The 25,559-nt window shown below is 41.7% G+C and overlaps 1 protein-coding gene across 4 annotated transcripts in view; it reads right to left on the reverse strand.

The window, feature by feature from the left end:
• Positions 1 to 15,130: 15,130 nt before the first annotated feature.
• The window catches only part of ATXN3 (ataxin 3), a 39,047-nt gene continuing 28,618 nt past the window's right edge, over positions 15,131 to 25,559 (reverse strand). For 2 of the 4 annotated variants that reach the window (XM_030319812.1, XM_030319815.1), the window contains exons 10-11: positions 24,442 to 24,530; positions 15,131 to 19,461 (exon numbers count right to left, since the gene is read on the reverse strand). In XM_030319812.1, coding sequence (XP_030175672.1) covers positions 19,364 to 19,461; positions 24,442 to 24,530 — 187 coding nt within the window. In that variant the 3' untranslated portion in view covers positions 15,131 to 19,363. Of the gene's footprint in view, positions 19,462 to 24,441; positions 24,531 to 25,559 lie in introns of those variants that run through there. The other 2 variants (XM_030319813.1, XM_030319816.1) reach the window with 2 other exon arrangements.

The raw sequence follows: 25,559 nt of genomic DNA on the forward strand, positions 1-25,559 counted from the left end.
CATGACCTGTGCCGAAATCAAAAGTCGGATGCTTAATTGACTGAGCCACGCAGGCGCCCCTGAACCTTGGATTTTTGAAACCTCAATGGCTAGCAACAAAAAAAGCAAATGAAAACACTATCAGCTGAAACCTGGTTTCTGTTTCTCAAGAGGTGGGATCATCGATACTTCTCTAGAAAAAACAGTTCCTTTGTTGTGAGAAACCATCTAAATGAGTTTATTTATGCAAGTGTAAAGCAAAAACCCATTTTATTTTTTAATGTTTTTAAAATATTATTTACCTTGCCCCTGAGGTTTTTTTTTTAAGTTTTTTTATTTTGAGAGAGAGAGAGAGAGAGAGAACATTAGTGCGTGTGTGAGTGGGGGAGGGGCAGAGAGAGAGGGAGAGAGAGAGAATCCCAAGCAGGCTCCGTGCTGTCAGTGCAGAGCCCGACTCAGGGCTTAAAGTGGGGCTTGATTTACCCAAACTATGAAATTTGAAGTGGGGTTCATGGGCAAATGGCTAAGAAAGAATTCTTGAGACGTTTTTGGTGCAAAGACGTGATTTTATTCAAGCACAGGGACAGGACCCGTGGGCAGAAAGAGCTGTACGTGCAAGTGGGAGGGGTGGCTAATGATGTAGTTTAATTTGTGGAGGGAGGGGGGTAGAGGTAACGCAGGTTACTAAGGAATTTTTGTATGCTGAAGTCAGGGTCTTACAGGACCTTGGATATTTGGCTTTTGTCAAGATACCATTATTTTCAGTTTTTAGTGAAGTATAAACATTAAGGCATTAAGGCAGCCATGAACTTCTCAAAGAATGTCACATGCTGCGCGTCTCAGGTATCAGTGGGCTTCAAGCTGTTAGGAGATTTACCTAAAATACATTTTTCTTGCCTTTGTTCTCCTCATCATTTCCCCCCCTGAACAATTTTGACCCTTAAATCTTTAAGGTTGCTGGGGGTGGAAGGCCTTATCTTCTGTAACTTCTTCCTGCTGAATAGGGGCGTAGAGATGTTCCTACCTATGGGTCAACATTGGTCAGTTAAGGATGTGGGAGTTAAGAAAGGGAGAGGCAGCCAAATCCAAGGTGGATTGGATACATGAATCTCCTTGAGTAGAAAGGATCATCTGTTGACTTGCAGTTTTTGTAGTGATGGAGTCTTGGGACCAAGCAAAAAACAAAACAAAACAAAACAAAAAAACATTGAAGAAAACAGCATATTAGAATTAAAGCAGTTGAGGCCCCTGGGTCTCAGTTGGTTAAGCGTCTGACTTTGGCTCAGGTCATGATCGTGGTTTGTGAGTTCAAGCCCTGCATCGAGCTCTGTGCTGACAGCTCAGAGCCTGGAACCTGCTTCAGATTCTGTGTTTCCCTCTCTCTCTGCCCCTCCCTGGCTCGCACTCTGTCTCTCTCTCTCTCTCTCTCTCTCTCAAAAATAAACAAATATTAGAAAAAATAATAAAGTGGCTATAAGAGTGAGAAGTCCAACAAAGAGACCCTTAATAGTTTACCTTAGTCCTCCCTCCAAACCAGAAACTTAACCAGTCATTAAGAGAAAGGGAAGGATTTTGTAGAGCCTCAATTTGAATATTCATATCTTTTAGTAGTCCTATGACATTTTTATGATAATCTGGGATGTATACACAACATTCTGTTTTAATAATGGCACATGTGCCTCCCTGTGCCATTTGTTTTGCAGAACTGCTTTGCACATTTGTGCAACTTCAGTATTGAGTAAGGAGATGCTGGTTTGTGAATCATTGGGTGCCTTTATGGTATATTTGTTAAGGGCTTCCACATGCCAAATTATACTTTCTAACCCTGCAGATGGTGCAAACGTGGATGCGAGTGATCATGCCAATGAAAAACAGACCATATCCATCTTTGTTTTAAATTGGGAAGATTAGCCGGGGTAGTGATGGTTTTATTAACATGCCTATGAATCCAGGCAAAAACCAAGGTACGATGACCTATACACCCTGGAGAAAGCCAAGGCCATTGATTAGTTCCACATAACCAGTGGGTTCTGTTTGGAGCTAGCCGTCTGACTCCAGGTGGCTGTATTCAAACAGAAGCAAACCAGTCAGCCTGGAGTATAATGGTCCAAGAGCATGTTTCTAGAGATAGCCATGCTAGATGTCATGTGCCGTTTGCCCAGGTGTCATGGGTATGATTTCTTTGTCCCCAGCATAAGAGTGCCTTTTGACTGAGCTGTCCAGTAGTGGGTGTGAGCCATAAATATGTATCCCAAATTTGATATATACCCTCCTCAGTTATAGCAATAAGTAGGATTTCATAACTTAAGACACTCACTGGCAGGCATCAATTTGTGGGCTTGCAAAGTCAGTTAATATTTTAATAGTTTGAGGGTCTGAGAAAATCTGGGAACGTCCTGGTAAATTCCATGTCTTACTGATCATGAGCCAAGGAGAAACATTCCCATTAGTGATAGATTTATCACTAAACAGGGTATCATTCTATATTATTTCTGAAGTATAAGTATGTAGAGAGTGCCAATCAGTGCCCTGTAATGGGGAAACCCGCCAGGGTAACCTGGATGTACTTGACACGGGCAAGGCTCCACACAGCCAATAAGTGGTTTGATTTTGTAGCTCAGCGTAATGCTGTGTCCATTGTAGAAAGGAATTGTCAGTTCAAATAGGTGAACAGAGAACAAAGAGAAAATATACAGCCTTCCTTGTCATTTGAAGAGGAGCTTGAGGTCTCCTACAGGTTCACGGGAGTAAGAAGGCACGTTAGTTTGCTCATTGGTTTCCTGCGAAGGAGGTACAGCTTTTCTTCTAGGTATAGGACTCTGGGAAGGGTGCCCTTCTAATTTTACTGCAGCGCAAATACATATGACCCAATATGGACCTTTCCATTTTGGATTTAAGTCCCCTGCTGTCCTCGATTTCCAGTTTTTTAAATAAACCATGTATGTCTCTGGAGCTTACACGGGTGGACTTTCAGTTACAGTTGAGTCAGGTTTTGGAGGCATGTGTTAGGTATATTCATTAAGTAACTTATGAATTAGACCAGCCTCGAGTGAAGAGTTTAATAGAGCATGGTAATCCTCATCTAACAAGTCCACTGTGACAAGTGGCTTTCTGTATAACTCAGAAGGGCTAAGTCCTTGGAGCAGCTCTCATTGTGAGAAGTCCTATTGTGGCAAGAGAATAACCCAATTTTCCTCATTCTGTAAACTAAGTTTAGTTATGGTGTCATTTACATTTTTTTTCAATGTTTATTTATTTTTGAGAGAGAGAGCTTGAGAGGGGGAGGGGCAGAGAGAGAGAGAGAGAGAGAGAGAGGGAGACGCAGAATCTGAAGCAGGCTCCAGGCTCTGAGCTGTCACCACAGAGCCCAATGCAGAGCCTGAACCCACAAACTAGGAGATCATGACCTGAGCCAAAGTTGGACACTTAACTGACTGAGCCACCCAGGCGCCCCGTTTTATTTATTTTTTATTTTTTTTAAATTTTTTTTTTTCAAATTTTATTTATTTTTGGGACAGAGAGAGACAGAGCATGAACGGGGGAGGGGCAGAGAGAGAGGGAGACACAGAATCGGAAACAGGCTCCAGGCTCCGAGCCATCAGCCCAGAGCCCAACGCGGGGCTCGAACTCACGGAGCGCGAGATCGTGACCTGGCTGAAGTCGGACGCTTAACCAACTGCGCCACCCAGGCGCCCCGGCGCCCCGTTTTAAAGCACGATCAGCTTATTCTGCCTTCCCATAGGATTGTGGATGCCGGGCTGAATATAGAAAATATTTAATTTTTAAAGCCTGTGCTTTTTGTTGAGTTATTTGTGCAGTAAAAGTAGGACCATTGCCACTTTGCAAGGATTGTGGAAAGCCAAATCTAGGGATAACTTCTCGCAACAAAACTTTGATTACTTCCATGGCCTTTTCTTTTACAAGGAAAGGCCTTGATCCATCCAGTGAAAGTATCAACAAACACTAGTGGAAACTTAGAGCCTTTGCAAGGAGGAATTTGTATAAAATCAGGCTGCCGGATCTCTCCTGGATATGTTCCACGCCTTTGGACCAGTTTCAAAAGTGGAGGAGGGTGAGCTGCGCCTTCTGGATTTACTTGTGCACAAACAGTACAGGATCGGCAGACCTGTTTAATTGTGGTTGTTAAATTTACCCCATCAAATATATTTTTAATTAGGGGTGCCTGGGTAGCTCAGTTGGTTAAGCATCCGACTTCAGCTCAGGCGATGATCTCACAGTCTGTGAGTTCAAGCCCCACATCGGGCTCTGGGCTGACAGTTCAGAGCCTGGAGCCTGCTTGGGATTCTGTGTCTCCCTCTCTCTCTGCCCCACCCCTGCTCATGCTCTGTCTCATTCTCTCTCTGTCTCTCTTTGTCTCTCTGTCTCTCTCTCAAAATTAAATAAACATTAAAAAAAATGTTAAATATATATATCTAAAATTATATGTTCTAAGGCATTTTTGCCCAAATGAGTAGCCTGGTGTAAACCCTCTATTACCTTCCATTGGTTATTTTTGAATATAAAGATTTTTCCTGGGGCGCCTGGGTGGCTCGGTCGGTTAAGCGGCCGACTTCGGCTCAGGTCATGATCTCACGGTCCGTGAGTTCGAGCCCCACATCAGGCTCTGTGCTGACAGCTCAGAGCCTGGAGCCTGTTTCAGATACTGTGTCTCCCTCTCTCTCTGCCCCTCCCCTGTTCATGCTCTGTCTCTCTCTGTCTCAAAAATAAATAAACATTAAAAAAAATTTAAAAAAAAAAAAGATTTTTCCTTTTAACAAGCCGGTCCTGTGCATTTTTGGATATCCCCATTCCTGTACTATGTGAGCCTCTTGGTCTGAGTAGGCTGGAGTTATGGACTTTACTGGAGTCAAAACTGGTATAAGACTTAATATTTATTTTGTGCTGCCTGCTTGGCTGCATGGTCTGCCAAATTATTTCCTTTAGATTCTAAAGTAGGTGTACTGCCTCACGGGGAGTAATGATTTCGGGCCCATATTTGATTGGGTAGTTATGGCTTGATAATAATTCCCTTTCTTTCCAGATTGCCCCATGGGCATGTAGTATTGGGAAAGCATATTCAGAGGCCTTTTGCTCCTTGAAGAGCACAGGTAAGTGCTATTAATTCAGCCTTTTGAACAGAAGTATTTATTGGAAGGGCTTCTGCCTTAATGGTCTTGATTAAACTATAGCATATCCAGCTTTTCCTTCTCCATTATCCAGGATGCTACTGCCATCAGTCAACTAATTGTCATCTGCATTTTCAATAGGGGAATCTTTTAATTCAGGTCTACCAGAGTAAATAAGATCAGTAATTTCTGAGCAATTATGTTCTAACAGAGAAGTATGATGGTCAGGTCCAGGCTTAAGGGTAGCTGGATTTAAAGTCTGAGAGGTTTTAAGTACTATTTCCAGTGTGTCTAAACATATAGCCTCCTGTTTAGTAAGTTGGCCTCCCATCATCCATTGGTGGCCTTTGGTCTCTGAACACTTTGAACCTGATGTGGAGTCATCACTGTCAAGGACTGTCTCATAGTAAGTTTTGAAGCTCCTTCTACCAGGAGGACTGTGGCAGATATTGCTCAAAATCAGCCACTCTTGAGCTACGTTACCAAGTGACTTTGCAAAATATCCCACTGGCCTTGTTTCATTTCCTAACTTTTTAAATGTTTATTTATTTATTTTTGAGAGAGAGAGAGAGAGAGATAGAGAGAGAGAGAGAGAGAACACAAGCAGGAGAGGGGCAGAAAGACAGGGAAACACAGAATCTGAAGCAGGCTCCAGGCTCTGAGCTGTCAGCACAGAGCCCGATACGAGGCTTGAACCCACAAACTGTGAGATCATGACCTGAGCCGAAGTTGGACTCTTAACCGACTGAGCCACCCAGGCGCCCTCTCATTTCCTAATTTTTTTTTTAATTTTTTTTCAACGTTTTTATTTATTTTTGGGACAGAGAGAGACAGAGCATGAACGGGGGAGGGGCAGAGAGAGAGGGAGACACAGAATCGGAAACAGGCTCCAGGCTCCGAGCCATCAGCCCAGAGCCTGACGCGGGGCTCGAACTCACGGACCGCGAGATCGTGACCTGGCTGAAGTCGGACGCTTAACCGACTACGCCACCCAGGCGCCCCAATCGTTTCCTAATTTTTGAGTAGGAATTCGCAAAGCTTGTCTCTGTTTTTCTGCTACTTATAAAGTGAAAGGTTCTTCTAAATTTGGTAGAGCCAAAGCCAGGGCTGTTGAAAGTTTAGTTTTTAATGTTTGAAAGGCCGTCTGCTGGGCTTTTGTCCAGAGTAAAGGTTCTTCCTCGGGGCCTTTAATTGAATCATATGATCGTTTGGCTAAGACCCCAAATCCAGGAATCCACAGGTGATAAAAGCCTGCCATACCCAGGGAAGTGCAGAACTGTTTCTTTGTAGCTGGAGGGGGTCCAAGATCTAATATAGCCTTTTTTCTGTCAGTAGACAAGGTACGATGTCCTGGTGTTAGTTCATATCCCAAATATTGCAATTTTTGTGTAGATATTTGTGTCTTTTTAGGGGAGACCCAATACCCTCTGTCTGCTGAGAAGTTAGGTAAAGTTGTAGAATTACTATCAGACGTTTCTTTACTGGGACTACAGATTAAAATGTCATCCACATATTGAATTATAGTCCCTTGTGGTGAGGAGGTTCCACGGAGGTCGTTGCCAAGTGTGGCCCTGAACAAAGGAGAATTTTTTCTAAATCCCTGGGGCAAAACTGTCCAAGTCAATGGGGCAGCCTGTGGGTTTGAAGGTGAAGCCCGTTCCAAAGCAAATGGCGGCTGTGTTTGCTCACTTAGAGGGATGCACAAGAAGGCGTCTTTTAAACCAAGTACTGTAAACCAGTTGGGATCACCAGGGACCTGGGTGAGAATGGTATATGGATTTGGCACTTTGGGATGAATGGCTCTTAAATCTCGTACCATTTGGCTTCTTTTACTGGTCAAACTGGAGTATTATAAGGAAATTGACAAGGTGTTTGAGAATACCATGTTTGAGAAATTTGTCAGTAAGTGGTTGTAGCCCAGCTTTTGCCTCAGGTTTTAATAGGTATTGCTTTTTTAAGAGGTATAATGCCTGGGTCCTTTAAGGTCACTTTAACTGGCTGGGCTTTAAGAGCCCATCCTGGGACATCGCAATCCCAGACCTGTGAATTTACTTCCTTCCAGATATTAGAAGGGATACCAGGATAAGGTTTTAATTCCCCAGATGTAAAAGAGAACAAGCTGTCGTCTTCTTTAGTAAGAGCAAACCTGCTTCCTAGTTTATACAGTAAGTCTCATCCAAGTAATGGAGTGGGACAAGATGGAAGGACTGAAAAACATGAGCTACCAAGTGACAGTCTTCTACTTACGAGTTAAAGGCATTGTTTGGTGGCATGTTTTAGTTTCCCCCTCTATGCCAACAATTTTATGGCTAGAAAAACAGGTAGAGCCAGAGTGCTGAATAAGAACACAGTAAAGTGGCTCCTATATCAGTAAGAAAATTGACAAACTTACCTTCCACATCCAGGGTAACCCGGGGCACGGTCATCTTGATGTTAAAGGGAGCCAGACCAGCCCCAGGGCCCCATCATGCCTCATCCTCTGGTTCCTGCTCTCAGGCAGGGAAGCGAGTTCCTGCCTTCCTCTCTTCCAATGTCACTGGTTTTTTTGTTTTGTTTTGTTTTGTTTTTTTTGTTTTGTTTTTGTTTTTGTTTTTTTACAGACAAGACATGGCCCCGGGGGAGAGCCTTTGTTTGGACATTCTTTTTGTTTGTTTGTTTTCTGTTTTTCTTTAAGTTTGTTTACTTATTTTGAGAGAGACGGCTACAGTGCAGGAGCAGGGGAGGGGCAAAGAGAGAGAATCCCATACAGGCTCCGTGCTGTCAGCGCAGAGCCTGATGCCGGGCTTGAACTCACAAACTATGACAGGGCTCAGACTCACAAACTGAGATCATGCATGACCTGAGCCAAAATCAAGAGTTAGATGCTCCCCTGACTGAGCTACCCAGGTGCCCCTGTTGGAACATTCTCTACTCCAATGTCCAGTCTGGCCACACCCATAGCATGGGAACTAGGCTGATTCTTTGTCTGATACCGGTTTTTTCTTTGACCCCTAGTTAGTCTGATGTTGTAGGGAGTACGCGATAGTGGCAACCAATATTTGAGCGTGTACTTACCCTGCAATTTAGCTCTCTGGTCCTTTTCTTGCTTTAAGACCACATCTCTATTACTAAAGACTCCGGTGGCCACCCCTAGTAGGCACTGGGTGGGGGTTTGAGGGCTGAGAGCCATTTTAGTCCGTGTTCAGCAGATGTCAGGTGCCAACTGACATAAAATGCGTGTTTAGTATAGCTGTTCCTTCAGGTGAGGTTGGATCCAGATTTGTGTATTTATGGATGGCTTCTATTAAATGGCCCTGCAATAGAGCTGGATCCTCATCAGTTCCTTGAGTAACTTCTTGAATTCTATCATGGTTTACAGGTTTAAAGAATCCTTCTTTCATTCCTTCTATTAAACAAGTGATCATATGATCTCATCTGTCCCTTCCCATTCTACTCTCTTGGTATTTCCAGTGTGGCTCGGTGTTTTGGACAGCAGCGCCACCTATTGGATAACGTTCCCTGTCTCTCATTGCCAGTTCATCAGTGAACTTTTTTTTTTCTTTTAACTTGTTTTATTTTTTATTTTTTTTTTTTAATTTACATCCCAATCAGTTAGCATCTAGTGCAACAATTATTTCAGGAGTAGATTCCTTAGTGCCCCTTACCCCTTTAGCCCATCCCCCCTCCCACAACCCCTCCAGCAACCCTCAGTTTGTTCTCCATATTTATGAGTCTCTTCTGTTTTGTCCCCCTCCCTGTTTTTATATTATTTTTGTTTCCCTTCCCTTGTATTCATCTGTTTGGTCTCTTAAAGTCCTCATATGAGTGAATTCATATGATTTTTGTCTTTCTCTGACTATTTTCACTTAGCACGATATCCTCCAGTTCCATCCACATAGTTGCAAATGGCAAGATTTCATTCTTTTTGATTGCTGAGTAATCCTCCATTATATATGTATACCACATCTTCTTTATCCATTCATCCATCGATGGACATTTGGGCTCTTTCCATACTTTGGCTATTGTTGATAGTGCTGCTATAAACATGGGGGTGCCTGTGTCCCTTCGAAACGGCACACCTGTATCCCGTGAATAAATGCCTAGTAGTGCAATTGGTGGGTCATAGGTAGGTATTTTTAGTTTTTTGAGGAACCTCCATACTGGTTTCCAGAGTGGCTGCACCAGCTTGCATTTGAGCCCCTGCCCAGATATGGGTTTTTTTTTTTTTTTTTTTCTCCCAGGTCCAGCAACAAGTTAATATGATATATATATCTTGTCAGGTCAGATCAAATATAATAAATGCTTAGCCCTCAATAAATTGAGAAGGGCTTTTGGAATATTGTCCTAATTGTTGTTTTATCTGAGCCAGATTGGCCATCGAGAATGAGACCTGGACTCTAATTGTGCCCATTTCTCTGTTAGCAACCTCCCTAAGAAGATACGATCCAAATTTAGTGAAGCTCCTGGGAGACAGGGAGTTCCACTCCTAGTATGTACAGCTGGGCTGGGAGCAGAGGGGTCTTGGGGCTTATAAAGAAGGGGGGCTAGTGACAGGGCCAGTGTCCTGTTTGTCTGGACTGGCCAGTAATTCCTCCAGATTTGTTAGGTGGCACGGGTCTATTTAGATATTCATCATCCAGTATGTCCAGACGGGGGTTTGTTAACCTGGCTAGTGGATAGACACATTCTGCAGGAGGCCCTCAGGTCTGGATCCTGATGTAGGGCCGTGAAAGCCTGGACATAGGGTACCTCAGTCCATTTGCCCTGTTTCTTGCAGAAGAGATGTAACTGATAGATTGTATTAAGGTTTAATGTTCCATTAATGGGCCATTTCCCTCATCTTCTAAGGAGTACTGAGGCCAGGCAATATTACTAAAGAAGATCAGCGTTTGTTTTCTTCCCTTGGATCTTGCAATCCAAATTGATTCCAGTGGGTTAAAAGGCATCCCAAGGGAGAGTCCTTGGGGACTGAAGAAGATCTCATACTCCTAGAAAAGCAGAAAATGTCCATGACCAAAAAATCCCCCCTGATTCCCAGGTAGCATCCCACACAGGATATTTAGAGGTTCCAGCTATCAAAGGCAATCAGAGGTGTCCTTTGAATATAATTGCTACTGATCACCATTCCAACATAAAGACCCCACGGGAGGGATGCCGGCGTCCCCCCTACCCTGCCCCATTGCATCCTAGGCTACAAATGGGTGCCTGGTGAATGGAGTGAAATATCGTGCCTTGCCTTGCCTTGAAGGCTATGCCATGCCTTGCCGTGAAGGCCGTGCTGTTTTTTTTTTTTTATTTTTTTTTTTCAACGTTTATTTATTTTTCGGACAGAGAGAGACAGAGCATGAACAGGGGAGGGGCAGAGAGAGAGGGAGACACAGAATCGGAAACAGGCTCCAGGCTCTGAGCCATCAGCCCAGAGCCTGACACGGGGCTCGAACTCCCGGACCGCGAGATCGTGACCTGGCTGAAGTCGGACGCTTAACCGACTGCGCCACCCAGGCGCCCCAAGGCCGTGCTGTTTTTAACCCATAAAAAACACTCAAAGTTTTACAAGAGGAAATTATCCAATTTGGTAACCTCAGTAGTGAGTAGGGGACACTGATGAAAAATAGTAAAGATAGAAGTCCATCATGTGGACTTCTAAGTGACATTCCAACACATGTAGTCTGTACAGCCAACTTCCCTACGAAATGGTCCCCGATTGGGTTTTAATTCAGTCCGGTACTGGTTTCAGCAGGCTCCCGGTGGAGGCCACTCGGCCAGAAGCTGCTAGACCAGAGGTGGAGGGGATCACGTTAGGCCAATGAGGAGGAAACCTCACAAGGGAGTCTTTAAGATTAGCAGCCGTCCTAGTGACTTAGGTGGCTGTCCCGTGCCCAAAAGACAGGACAGCTTTGTATAAGGACAGGGAGAAAGAGGGGGCATCAAGTTTCTAGGTCTTACTACCATTCTGGCCAGGGTACTAACTTCCAGCCAAAAAGCAGGCTTTCTCCTCCCCATACAGTAAGTAGCCACAGGCTGGAGGATTGCAGCCTGAGCACTCGACTTGAAAGTGTTCCAATGAGACCACACTCCTTGAAAAGCCCCTGAAGTGAGAGTAAAGGAAGAGGAGAGAAAATACTCACCAAGTTCGCACTGAGACTCAGAGTCCAGATAAAAAGACTCGAAGCCCCATGTAAAGGCACCAAAATGATGAAATTATAAACTGAGGTTCATGGGCAAATGGCTAAGAAAGAATTCTTGAGACGTTTTTGGTGCAAAGACGTGATTTTATTCAAGCACAGGGACAGGACCTGTGGGCAGAAAGAGCTGTACGTGCAAGTGGGAGGGGTGGCTGATGATACAGTTTAATTTGTGGAGGGACAGGGGTAGGTAGAGGTAACGTAGGTTACTAAGGAATTTTTGTATGCTGAAGTCTGGGTCTTACAGGACCTTTTAGTTTTTAGTGAAGTGTAAACATTAAGACATTAAGGCAGCCGTGAACTTCTTGAGGAATGTCACGCACTGCGTGTCTCAGGTATCAGGGGGCCACAAGCTGTAAGGAGATTTACTTTAAAATACACTTTTCTTGTCTTTGTTCTCCTCATCAAGACCATGACCTGAGCTGAAATCAAGGTCGGACGCATCACCGACTGCACCATGCAGGCACGCCACAAAAGCACATTTTAAAGCAGACTTTTAAGTATCAGTCTGATCTTTCCCTCTGAATTTCTAAATAAATGATGCTTAAAATTGCCACTTTCTCATTAATTTTAGACATTGTCTACTGACTTTCTATTATGGAAAGTAAGAGATTTAGTACTTTTGTACTAGCCTCTACCTCTGATTTCCTTTGAGCTCCCAGGACAGTGATATGGTAATTATCGGTAAATTGGTAATTGATGTTTACCTTATGTAACCACATCAGCATTGTTCATCACTGAGCCAAGTGGTTGTATTAAGATTACATTTCTTTAAAAAAAAAAAAAAAGAAAGAAACAAAAGAAAGATGGGGCACCTACCTGGGTGGCTCGGTCGGTTAAGCGTCCAACTTCGGCTCAGGTCACGATCTCACAATTCGTGAGTTCAAGCCCCGCATCAGGCTCTGTGCTGATAGCTCAGAGCGTAGGGCAGGCTTCGGATTCTGTGTGTGTGTCTCTCTCTCTGCCCTTTCCCCGCTCACACTCGGTCTCTGTCTCTCTCAAAAATAAATAAACGTTAAAATAAATAAATAAAAATAAATACAATTTTTAAAAGATTACATTTAAAAATTTTTTTCAACTCTATTTTTCTGAGGTTAACAGGTTCCATATTTTTAAAAATGTTTATTTATTTATTTTGAGAGGGAGAAAGAACAAGCATGAGCAGGGGAGTGTCAGAGAGAGAGAGGGAGAGAGAGAATCCCAAGCAGGTTCCACGCTGTCAGCACAGAGCCTGAGGTGGGGCTCCATATCATGAACCCTGAGATCATGACCTGAGCCGAAATCAAGACCCAGCCACTCAACTGACCAAGCCAACCAGGTGCCCCTCCATATTTTTTAAAGTTTATTTATTTATTTATTTTAGTCATCTCTACCCTCAGCATGGGGCTTGAATTCATGACCCCAAGATCAAGAGTTGCATAATTTTCTGACTGAGCCAGCCAGGTGCCCTTCCCCATCAGGTTCCTTATTTTTAATTTGCACATTTTTCTGTTACTACAGAATTGCAAGTCCTTCTAGAACGCATCAGGAGAATTGTAAAACATGCTCCTAATTCTGTTTGCAAGAAAGCATCAAGAATTCTATTTGCTTAGACTCAATCTCTCTACCTAGAGCTCTGTGCTTTCCTGCTCTATTTTTCTCTGATTATTCTCTGTGCCTTGTTTTTTTTTACCTCTGATGCTCTGAAATTAATGATGAGTTTGTTTGTAGTGTCGTTCATTATGTCGGGCATTCGGCAGACCCTTTCAAAAGCCATGTCTTCTAGTTCTGCCAGTTTTTAAAAGGTTTTTTGTTTTGTTTTAATTGATGAATGCCTTCTTTTTGGGGAATCTATTTTCAGAGACCTTTAATTAATCCTCCTGATTTCAGTCCACATCCTACCCCCACCTTTCAAGATAGTTGTTTCTTTAGTGTGTACTGTTGGGTGTACTTCTCTTTAACAATTCGTATTTAACTTCCTTATTTCCTTTCCTTGTCTATGCTCATTCCTGTATCAACTTTCCATCTTCCCCCAAAATACTACATCTTGCTTTTGCTGTTGCCTCACCTGGCAGTGACTGCTAATTGTTCCTCAAAGTCTGTTCTCCCCTTCGTGCGTGGTTATCAGACCCTAACTTTTTGCCCGCATAGATGCCATCGCAGAAGATGCCAGTGGCCCCTCCTGGTCCTTTCACCCCTTTACCACTTCTGTGCATACTTCTTCCCGGGCTGCTTTTGCTCCCAACAACCAGCACCCATTTCTGTCTGTCAGAGAGGATTGCCTTCAAGCTGCCAGAGCCCCCACCGCGTGTGTGCCCAGAGAGCTGAAACCTTGTTTAGTAGTATGTAAAATGACGCAGATCCCCTGCCCATGTTGTGACAGCTCTGAGATGGTCAAGATTTCCTCTGCCTAACAGCCAATCGGAATGCAAGAACCATGAGGGCACAGTGTCTTATTCATGACTGTTTCCAGAACTCAGAACCATGCCTGGCACATGGGAAGTGCACAAATGTTTTGTTGAATGAGTGAATGAATGCCACAGCAATTATTTCTCTCTAGCAGCCAGAGACAAAGGGTAGCGGTGGTTCCTGACACAGAAAGAACTGGAACAATCTTGGGGGAGAGCATGGCACAGCAAAGGTGGGTAGTCCCAGTTGAAAGAGTCCTCATAGCAGGGGATGGCCAACACACTTCAGGGGCAGGAATATGAAAACAGCAAAGGAAAGGGGGCAAGGAGAATGTTATAGAGCCCCGAGGGCGGGGGAGGGTGGGGAGAGCACAGATTATTTGAAGACCCATAAGGAGGCCTGCTAGAACCACAGTGTGTAAAGGGGAAATGTCAAGAGGTCAGCCTGACCCAAATTACTTAAAAAATGAACTTGTGAGCATTTGGTGACATAGATACAAAATGGTTAAAGGGTCCTCAAACATGCAAATCTTTAGGATAAAGACAACCCTCACATTCCCTTTATAAAAGATAAAGTTAAATTTTTTTTTAATGTTTATTTATTTTGGGGGGAGAGAAACACAGAGTGTGAGCAGGGGAGGGGCAGAGAGAGAGGGAGACACAGAATCCGAAGCAGGCTCCAGAGGCTCTGAGTTGTCAGCACAGAGCCTGATGCGGGGCTCGAACCCATGTGCTGTGAGATCATGACCTGAGCCAAAGTCGGCTACTTAACTGACTGAACCACCCAGGCGCCCCTAAAAGATAAAGTTTTTAGCTGATATATAAAGTTTTAGCTTTGAATCAACGTATTTCTTAGAGCCCACAAGTAGGTGTTGGTGAGATCAGAGCCATTTGGTGGCATCCAAATTCAATGAAATGGTCCTTCTAAGCATTAAGCTATGAAGTTTTGCTAAGATTTACATGATCAATTTGAAACTTATATTTCAACATTTGCACCCAACCGCAATTAAGGATAAAATGGATATACCGCCCTCATTATGATTTGAGGATTCTAGAATTCTTCATAGGTCTAAGTGGATTCCCATCACTACAGCTGGATTCTGGTGTCTAGAATTGGATAAAATGAAGAAAAAACAGTACTCTTAAAAACTGTTATTAATGTGCTTTGTTTGGCCCTCAAGGTTAAAAAACAATTGAGAAACCACTTAAAAATCAGATTTCAAGTAAAAATTTGGAATTCTTAGCGTCCCTTGGAAAAGACCAGAGGATCCCGTAATAACGGGCCCTTCGGCAGCAGTTAGCTGGAACTGAGTGTCAGTGCCAAGCAGCCCACAAAACAGCTCCTCTCGAAGTTGAATCTCTGTGAATTCCCTGGGGGATCTTGTGAAAAATGCAGGTTCTGACCCAGTAGCTGCGGTCTGAAGCTCTGCATTTCCGAATGGAAATTAACAATCAGCACAAACGGAAGCAGAAATAAAAAAGCAAACATTATCTTTATTTAATAATCTTTGATATTTAAAATACAACTCATTGAACATCCACATTAACAAGAGAACCGTCAGTGTTCAACAGTGCTTTGGAAGCCCGGCTTTTCCGAGGACCAGAGAGGAAGGCCTGTGTGTGTCTAGTAACCGCAAGAGAGCTCAAGAGGGAGGAACACATCCCGAGGGCCGCACAGTTGGGTCCTGAGCAAACGGCAGTGCCTCAGTGCACTTGTGTCTCGGCCAAAAGACAATGCCTTCTCGGGTGTGTTTTGTACTTGAATTTCAAATAATTTATACACAACAGTAATTTTTAAAAAGTTATTTCTAGTAGTCCAGTGTTGTAGAAATTCTATTTTTCACATTCAAATGTACGTTTTTCTCTTTTAAAAAAAACTTTAAAAAATTCCTGGAAACATTCACCTTTGAACTATGCAAGAAACAAGTGAAGCGCTTCCTAAATGAATCAGAAATTTCCGCATATATTTCACTATTGCTTCCCATTCCTTGTCTATGAATCCGGTCTTAAGATATTTACTGATACACTATTATTAATTAAACATGCGAGCCAAATAACTGTAAATTTAGAAGTGATGTTACTAGCATTAATTCTTAAAATACCAGAACATTTGGGGGGAACAAAAATAGCACAGATTTTCTTCAAAAAAAAAAATAAATAAATAAAAATTCAAGAATTAACCAACCATATCAATGTTTTCATTCATGAAAGCAAAATGAACAAAATATTTTTGTTAACGTAAGACTTTAAAATATAAGCCAGTTCCTTTCTTTAGCAAAAAACACTGGTTTATGAAGAGACCAGGAATAAAGTTTTCTTTTTGAAAATATGAAAAAACGATCGACACTGGTGAAATGATTAGTTGGTCCAATCTGGTTTTTCTTAATTAAGATCACATATACAATATCTCCATACTTATTAGGGCTCAGATACAACAATTTAGAATAGTGGCCGCTGGGCTTCCCAGTTGCAAATAAAGTTAATAGGAAATCAACATAATATTGATTATTGAGTCCTCTCGAGAATTTAAAAACATAGATTTATTTCAACTGGAGACATTTTAATTTCTATCACTATACTTTGCTTATGCACTGACTCAATCCTTTTTGAATCTGCATGGATCCAATGGGCCAATTTTAAGACATTTAATAAATCTTGGCACTCGCATGATACTATTTAAGGAGTATCAAACATGCAGACATTAAAAATGTAATTGAGGCTCTGACAGGAACAAAAATTACTTTATTCAACTTAAGTGAAATAACACAGACTATTGGTAGTTTTACCTATAATGATCTTCAACCAGTTTTGAGCTTTTTTCCGTATTAACTTTGGCATGAATAAAGTCTTAATTAAGAAAAATCAAGTTTTAAAGAAAAAAAAAAGCACCTCCTTACATATTCTGTGAATTGTAAATTATTTGACCAAGATCTTAAAAGTTAAAATAGAGTTTACCTGCAGAAATCTTTTCAAACAATGTACATTATTGACATATTTGTTATGTTAATTACTGTAAAAAGTGTTTATTGATGGTTTTAGATCGGAGGTTAACTGCTGTGAATTTTTTTTAACTACTGTGATTTTAAAAACATAAATAACTACTTATTAATTCCATAACCTCTCAAAATATGAAAGTGGTGTTTCCAAAACTTGTTTAAACTTTAAACACTAGCATAGCCACTGTAGGTATTTTATCCTGGTAATGCAACTTATACATTAGAAAAATGATACCAATAGTTTAAATATTAAACATTAAGGTGCTCCCAATTGGCAAAACAGAATGGAAAGCTTTATATAGAGTTCTTAGCAGGACAGTTTTTGTGAATTTCATTGTTTCTGACTTTCTTGCAGGATGATTCCGGTAAATAGCAGTTCCTGATGTGTGAACTATACTTTTGTATAACTAAGTTTTCTGATACTGTAGTTACAGGCATTGGCATCTTTTTCATACTGGCCAATCGATTAAGAAACGGAATCTAAATTAAGTTTAAGCCAATTCAAACAAATTGGCAGTTCCCTAGTCATTCTGGATCTGCCTGCCGAGTATAACATTCATAAGAAACTAACTAAATAAACACATTCACAAATGTATCCAGTGTGTGCTCAGCTCTGCTTTAAAAAAAAAAAAAAAAGAAAAAAAATCCCTAAATGAAGATCAACATGCTATATCTCCTTAAGTGCTTTAATAAAGGTGTGTAATATAAGAACTTTATAAACTCTAAGGTTAAAACTTTCTGCATATTTCTTTACTCATTTTTATATTAGGTAGCTCATCCATTTAAGTGTATGAAAAGTCGAATGTAATTTTTCAATGGGAAAACGTAAAAGCCAAATATCCATGGAAAACAGGACAAGCATACTGGGGATAATGGCAGAAATGGTCACTCTTAAAATATTTTGGTTTGTAAATCTTGAGAGAGCAGTACTAAACTCCAATGTCTCTTACAGTTCTAAAGTTTAATAACTCTTCTGAAAACGTTTCGATTCTCAAAAGAAAACTTTAGATTTTAAAGTAAAAGTGTCTAATTTTGCAAGGGAAACTTCAGAAAACTTTATTTGGCACAAAATAATGACTAAAAAGAAAACCTGTCTCTATCCAAAAAAAAAAAAAAAAGCTACTTCATAATCATAAAAAGTCATTTTCCCATCTCTTTTCAACTCAGCCATAAATCCTAGATCAAAAAAATTTCCCTGATAAAATGTGTACAGCCATACACTAGTCATGGCAACATATCATCCTTTAATTTTCCAAGCCGTCGGCTGAAATTTCCTAACTTTTAGCTTATGAACAACTCAACATTCAAAAGAGCTTCAAAAGGGGGATGGAGAATGAGGGATGGGGAATAAGTGACGGAATCCGAAATGTCCACTTCAGACAGACAATTAATTTCCACCAAAATCATACCACTATATTGACCCAGAAACAAACTCTGTGCATCCCAATCAAAATGTTTATCAAAACTAAAGACTTTCGTATTTACAGACCCAGTAAGTACTGTGTGACTTCTGTAATTCTTTAGCTACTTAAACATGATGCAAGTGTCAAATCACAGTATAAATTTAAATGTATTTTTGTTAGTAGATTATTTTCACGTTCCAGACCATCATCTCTGGCTAGCTATCTATCCTGCTACAAGATGTACATCAGAAGCAGACATCTACGCTCCGTGACTCCACTGTAAACAGAACGGAGAGCTCCAGGCACAAGAGAGAAGAAAATGAAACTGCAAGTAAATCAAAAGCCAGACTTTGTCTCTCATACATTCATGGTGGGTATTATTTGTTAAATCATACACGGAATGAAACTTGCTTGCATACCGTGCTTCTCCTATTTTTCTCAATTGGAGAAGACAAGGAAATATCAAGGTGCCAGAGAAAGGGTTACAGCAAAGCTGTAAAGGTCTGACATAATTGAGAAGACATTCATAAAGCATCTGGAAAAGGATGTGCTCACATCTTTAAAAAATTCTCATTTCTTCTCAAATATTTGTGCAGAGTTGATTTCAGAGTTGAGGAATGCATCAGAATCACGAAACGATGATCCCATCTTAGAGGGCTTAGGAAGCAAAACCTCAAGAAAGATTACCAGCTTTCAAAAGAGTTGTAGAAAAGTAAGGAAAACCACATCCCAAAGAAATTGTGATCAGAGAAAGTAACAGGAGAAAACATCCAAGGGCACGCCACGTGATTGGAGGGAAAGCAGCTAATCCTTCTGGAACCGTTACTCCTATCAACATAGAAAAGACACTGTCCTAAAAGGTTAACTTGGTTAATGAGAAATAAAAGCAACTAAGAGATGATGAAAAGTGAGCCAACCGACCAGACCAGAAAGGATGAAAAGAAAACGAACGGAAAAAGTTCTGTGGCAAGAGCTAATTAGCTGGTCTGCAAAAAGATCCAAGAAAAACGCCCTAACTTTAGACATGTTGGATATTGCACACTCAAAAAGAAAAGGAACCTCTAGAAAACCATTTTCAATGTCTTTAATTGCTAAATGCCTCTTTGGCTAGTGTTTGGAGGATCGTTATTTAGTCCTACAACTGACACATTTTTCCATTTTCTCATCTTTTTGTTGCAAACCGCCTAAAGCCTTATTTCCTCTGTTGAACGTTGTTCCTTGGACACATTACTAAAATGGACCGTCTATGCTGTAATCACCCAGGATAATGCTGGAAAGTACGAAGGTCTAAATGATTTGTAAAAGCTATTATTTTTTCCCTTCCGTTTTGAAGTTATTTCTAACAACTTCTAAAGACATGGTCACAGCTGCCTGAAGCATGTCTTCTTCGCTCATAGCATCTCCTGCTGGGAAAGAAAACAAGTGTTATCTCTTAGACATTTCGGGAAAATTCTCAAAGTCATCAAAAGGTAAGCTCCTAGGGGCGCCTGGGTGGCTCAGTCGGTTAAGTGTCCGACTTCGGCTCAGGTCATGATCTCGCGGCCCGTGAGTTCGAGCCCCGCGTCAGGCTCTGTGCTGACAGCTCAGAGCCTGGAGCCTGTTTCAGATTCTGTGTCTCCCTCTCTCTCTGACCCTCCCCTGTTCATGCTCTGTCTCTGTCTCAAAAATAAATAAACGTTAAAAAAAAAAAAAGGTAAGCTCCTAGAAAATGTATTTCGGTCTGACCACTACAACTGCCTATTTTGATTTGTAATAGTTGCATAAAGTCACATGCATTCATTTACTGTTTTACGAGTTCTGACAAGTACACAAAGCTGTATAACCGCCATTACCACCCAGGCGCAGAACTGTTCCACTGCCCTCCAAAATTTGCTTATGCTGCCCCTGTGTGGTCAATCCCCAAAATACATTTATTCTATATTTCAAAACAAGGGCATTATGCTGTGAAAGAAAATTGAACTTAGTTGTATATATACGTAATCTGTTCCTTAAACTTTGTTTTGAAATAATTGTTTATTTACAGAAGTTGCAAAGATAGTTCAGAGCGGTCCCGTGTACACTTCAGCTCAATTTTTAACTCAACAATTAAACTCAATAATTAAATCCTATGTAACTACAGCTCAAACCCAAACTTGGATATGCCATCGGTACAAAGTTGTGTGTCGTGCCGTGCTATTTCATCATACGTGTAAGATTTTGTGTCATCACCAGCACCACTATCAGGACGGAGAACTGTTCAAGTGCCACAAAGATCTCTTTCCTGCTCTCCACTTCTCTGCCCCGACCTTCCCTCACTGCAGGCAGCCAACTAATTTGTTCTCCACCTCTACACATTTGTCGTTTTTAGAAGGTTACACAAATTGAATCACACTGTAATGAGAGCTTTTGAGATTTTCTTCTGCACTCAGCATAATGCCCTTGTTGGTGCACGTATCAACGTGCAAGTTGGTGCACGTATCATCCAAGTTGGTGCACGTATCAACAGCAGGTTTGTTTTTAGTCCTGAGTGGTATTCCACGGTGTACTACTGTTTGTTTGACCATTCATCTTCCTGTAGCACAGTGTGATTGCTTCCGGTTTTTGATTGTAAGAAATAAAACTGCTTCTATGAACATTTGTGTACAGGTTTTCACATGGACGGTTAAGTTGTCATATCTCTGGGATAAACGCCCAGGAGTCTAACTGCCAGGTTGTATGGTTAGTACTTGTTCAGTTTTTAAAGAAATTGACAAATTATTTTCCAGACTGGCTGGAATAGTTGAAATGTAGAAACTTCACCTCCTTTTACATCCTTTACTCTCCCAATATTTTCTACATATACACCAAACACCAAATCAATGTTCTAATTCTTGCTTCAATCATTAAACATAATTTAGAAAACTCAAAAGGAGAGGAACATCTATTGTTTACCCATATTTTTACTCTTTCTACTGTTCTTTTCCTTTCTGAGGTTCCCAGATGAATTCTCTTATCATTTCTGTTTAGAAAGCTTCCTTTAGCCATTATTGTAGAGTGGGTCTGCTGGTGAGAAATTCTCTTAATTGTTCTCTTCATTCCTGAAGGAAATTTTCAGTGGGAATTCTTGGTTGAGAGTGTCTTTTCAGCACTTGAAAAATGTTATGCCACTTCCTACTGATCTCCATGATTTCAGATGAGAAATCTGCTGTCATGCAAACTGCTGCAGGCAAGATGTCTCTAGCTGGTTTCAAGATTTTCTTCTTTTGTTTCAGTTTGCAAAAGCTAGATTATCATGTCTTGGCATAAATTTCTTTGGGCTTAACTGTTAGAGGTTTTCTCAGTTAAATCTGGAGTTTTAGATCTTTTGCCCAAGCTGGGGTTTTTAGCCATCATTTCTTCAAATATTTTTTCAGCCCACCCTCCTTATCTCCCGAGATTCCCATGGTGCACACCTTAGATCTTTCCACTATGGTCCCACGGGTGTCCAAGGCTTTGTTTGTTTTGTCCAGTCTAATTCTCTCTGTTGCTCAGAATGGGTACTTTCTATTGTTCCGTCTTCAAGTTCATGGATTCTCTCCTCTGTCCTTCCATTTACCTTTGGACCCACCCATTACATTTTTATTTTTTATTTATTTATTTATTTTTTTAATAATAAAGCCTTTTTTTTTTTAATTTTTTTTCCTAAATTTTTTTTTAACGTTTATTTATTTTTGAGACAGAGAGAGACAGAACATGAACGGGGGAGGGGCAGAGAGAGAGGGAGACACAGAATCCGAAGCAGGCTCCAGGCTCTGAGCCATCACCCCAGAGCCCGATGCGGGGCTCGAACTCACGGACCGCGAGATCACGACCTGAGCCGAAGTCGGACGCTTAACCGACTGAGCCACCCAGGCGCCCCACCCATTACATTTTTAAATTTTAGGTACTGTTATTTTTCAGTTCTAAACTTTCCATTTAGTTCATCTTTGTATCTTCCTTCTTGAAGCTTTCTATTTTTTCATTTGTTCTAAGCATGTTCACAATTGCTCAGTATAACATTTTTATGATAGCCGCTTTAAAAATCCTTGTGAGGGGCGCCTGGGTGGCTCAGTCGGTTAGGTGTCCAGCTCTTGGTTTCAGCTCAGGTCATGATCTCCTGGTTTGTGAGATCTAGCCCCATGTCAGGCTCTGCACTGACGGTACATAGCCTGCTTGGGATTCTCTCCCTCCCAGTCTGTCTGCCCCTCTCTCGCTCATGCTCTCTCCTTTCTCAGAATAAGTAAAATTAAAAAATAAAATAAAACTTCTTGTGAGATTAATGAATTCTAACATCAGTGTCATCTGGGTGGTGGTGTCGATGGTCTTTTCTCAAACTGAATCTTTCCTGGCTCTTGGTATGATAAATACTTCCGATCAAATCCTAGACATCTGCTATGGTGCATGTTACAAGACTGGGTCTTCTCTTCCAGCAGGCCTCTTCTGACACAGTACCAGTGGGGGAGAGGGTGCTGCCTTGCTATGGCCAGAGAGGGGGAGCGTGTGTGCGATCATGACTGCTGTGCACACGTGGGACTTCTGGCTCCCCACTGTCTTCCATAAGATCTCCCTGACTGGAAGAGTAGGAATGCCTACGGACTGCCTCTCACCGACGCTGTGGGTGTGGCCTCGTTACTGCCTCAAATCACTGCCTCCGGATTCTCCACTAGGCCTCTTCTGAAGCTACCCTGCAGGAAACCAGAGGGACGCCTCATATGGCTGGGTGGAAGTCTAGGCTCCCTGTGACCACAGACCCCATGGGAAAGGGCCCCTCATTCTCTCCTGGAGGAAATGAAAATCCCAGTTCCTCATTTGGCCACACCACCCTGGCCAGGCAAGTGGGACGTTCAGCTCGTGCCTGCCAGCTGGGGATGCCAGTCTATGCTCCCACCTGGCCCGTGCTGATGCGGTGGGGTGACGATAAGGCCAGTTTGTGACCCTCTTTGGCTGGACTAGAGCATTTATTATATAAAAGATTATATAAAAGATTCTACTTGCTCCGCAGTCCCTTTTGGCTACACAGAGCAGGCTTACTGGGTCTGTGCCATAGCTTCTTCACCAAATCCAGGGTGTGTGAAGCAGAGAGAACCCAGGCCACATGCCACTATGTGATCCCTCTGGTCCTGAGCCCCCTAAGCAGTCTGTCTCTTCTCTAGCTTTCAGAATTTTCTTATGTTCTTTTGATGTAAGTGTCCGTGATTGTTAGCTGTAAATAGCAGGAGGAATCGGGAAAAGCACCAGTTCGTCCCTTTTTATTGTTAAATAGTAGTCCGTGGTTTCCAAGTACCACAGACATGCATCCATTCACCAGCCGAAGGACAACTTTTGGGTAGCTCCCAGTTTTTCCCAGTAGGAAGCTGCTCTAAGCATTCACATACAAGTTTTCCTGTGAACCTAAGTTTACTTTTTTTGTTGCTTACATACCTCGAGCGGGACCTTTGAATCACATGGTTAAGTGCACATTTAAGTTTATAAGAAAATACTAAACTATTTTTCAAACTTTTACATTCCTACTAACAGTATAGGAGTGTCATGGCAACGCTGATCCTAGTCAGCACCTGGTATTGTCAATTTTATGGTTTTATGAAGCCATTCTTATAATAAGGTGTGTAGCTTTAATTTGCATTTCCCTAGGGAAACCTGGGGGGCTCAGTCGGTCAGATGTCCGACTTCAGCTCAGGTCATGATCTCATGGTTTGTGAGTTCAAGCCCTGCTTTGGGCTGTGTTGCTGACAGCTCAGACCCTGGAGCCTGCTTCGGATTCTGTGTCTCCCTCTGTCTCTGCCCCTCCCCTGCTCATGCCCGCTCGCTCTCTCTCTCTCAAAAGTAAATAAACATTAAAAATTTTTTAATTTGCATCTCCCTAACGATTATTAATATTGATCGTATTTTCACATGCTTATTTGTCAACCATGGTGAAGTATCTGTTCAAATCCTTTGCCCCTTGAGTTTTCTTATTTCAGTTTTGAGAGTTCTTCACATGTTCTGCTTACAAGGCCTTGGTCACATAGTTGCTTTTTCACTCAACTGGTACTACCAGGAACTGACCAAAGTTTAAGACCTATTAAACCAAGGCCTGATCACTAACTCTCGATTTCCTATTATTTAGACTACATTTGGGCGTTTTCAGTTTTCCAGGTGGTAAAGCATATCTTCCCCCTACCAATATTCTTTATCTCCGAGGAACTTTTGGAGGGTGTATTAATTACTGTGAAGTCACAAGTATTGTTTAGAATTTTAAAGCAACATATCCACTGAATGCTCTAGTCTGCCTGCTTCTTAATCTGAGGAAATTTAGTAGATTCCAAATTCATACATGAATTTCAGTGTAATTCAAGAGGGGAGAAAAAAGCCTGTCAAGCCAAAAACCACATGGAGCCCGTGTCAAACACAGCACAGTCAGGGAGGCATACCTGGATCGCTGCCCAGTGCACCTGAACTTGTGGTTGGCCTCTCGCGTGGGTGGGAAAGCTGTGCTGGTGGATGCTGCTGCTGCTGCTGCCTGAAACATGTGAAGGTGAGTGTATGTTAAAACCCAAAGCCGAAGAATAAATATGCCACGAGAAACACTGTGCGTGGAAACTAAATGGTTCCACAAAACAAAAGAGTCACTGTCATGACCTCCACAAAAGAAGGCCAGAGCAATCACTCTGATATATATTACTTAAAAGTAGCACAGTGCTGATCCTAGGAGACCCAGATATAAAATCTGAATTATCAAATTAATAGGTAAAGATTTTCACCGCGAAATAACACATAAGCAAAAGCGTTCGCTGGCAGGTAGGTGTTTTGACTTACAGATCCTTAGTATTGTTGGAAGTCGCTGGAAATAAGCACCTTTGAGAACATTAAGCATCTCAAATTACCATGCCAGTTAACATGACCTTCCCACGGCTGCCTTCTTCTTGCCGTCCAGCTCCGAGCTCCAGCATGTCCTCAGAGACACCGTTGCTGACCAGCCCACATACAGCAGCCAGCAGCCATTCTCACTATCTCCTCACTTCCTTTCAATTTCGGCGTCATCTTAGCACCATCTGATACTCTTGTTTGTCTCCCTCTTCAAGCTAACAAGAGCACAAACCTTATCTCACTTCCCAAGTGCCTAAAACACTGCCCGTCACACAGTACGCATCCACCAAATACTTGATAAAGGGAAAGAAGTTAAAATAACTTTTTAAGATGCGTTATCAAGTTGCAGTACCATCTATTATATTAAAATAAATTTTCCCTGGATTTTTTGCAGAAGGGAGAACGACGTCAGAAAAATCCACGTTTGAAAACATTTAAACACGATGGTTATGATGTAAATATGTAGGGCAGTGCCCTTGTACTTAAAGAATATACACTAAAGTACTGAAATGTAATGGCAAGTCATGTCTGCAAGTTATTCTCAAATTCCTCAGAAATGTCCACAATCAGGGAATTTGGGTGAGTATAAGGAGTTCTGGGAACTAGTTCTGCTTTTAAGTAAATTCAAAATTGTTTCACATAATACATACATGTTTAAAATTAAAAAAAAAAAACATAAACA

This window comes from Lynx canadensis, chromosome B3, assembly GCF_007474595.2.
Source record: "Lynx canadensis isolate LIC74 chromosome B3, mLynCan4.pri.v2, whole genome shotgun sequence".
NCBI classification, from domain to species: Eukaryota; Metazoa; Chordata; class Mammalia; order Carnivora; family Felidae; genus Lynx; species Lynx canadensis.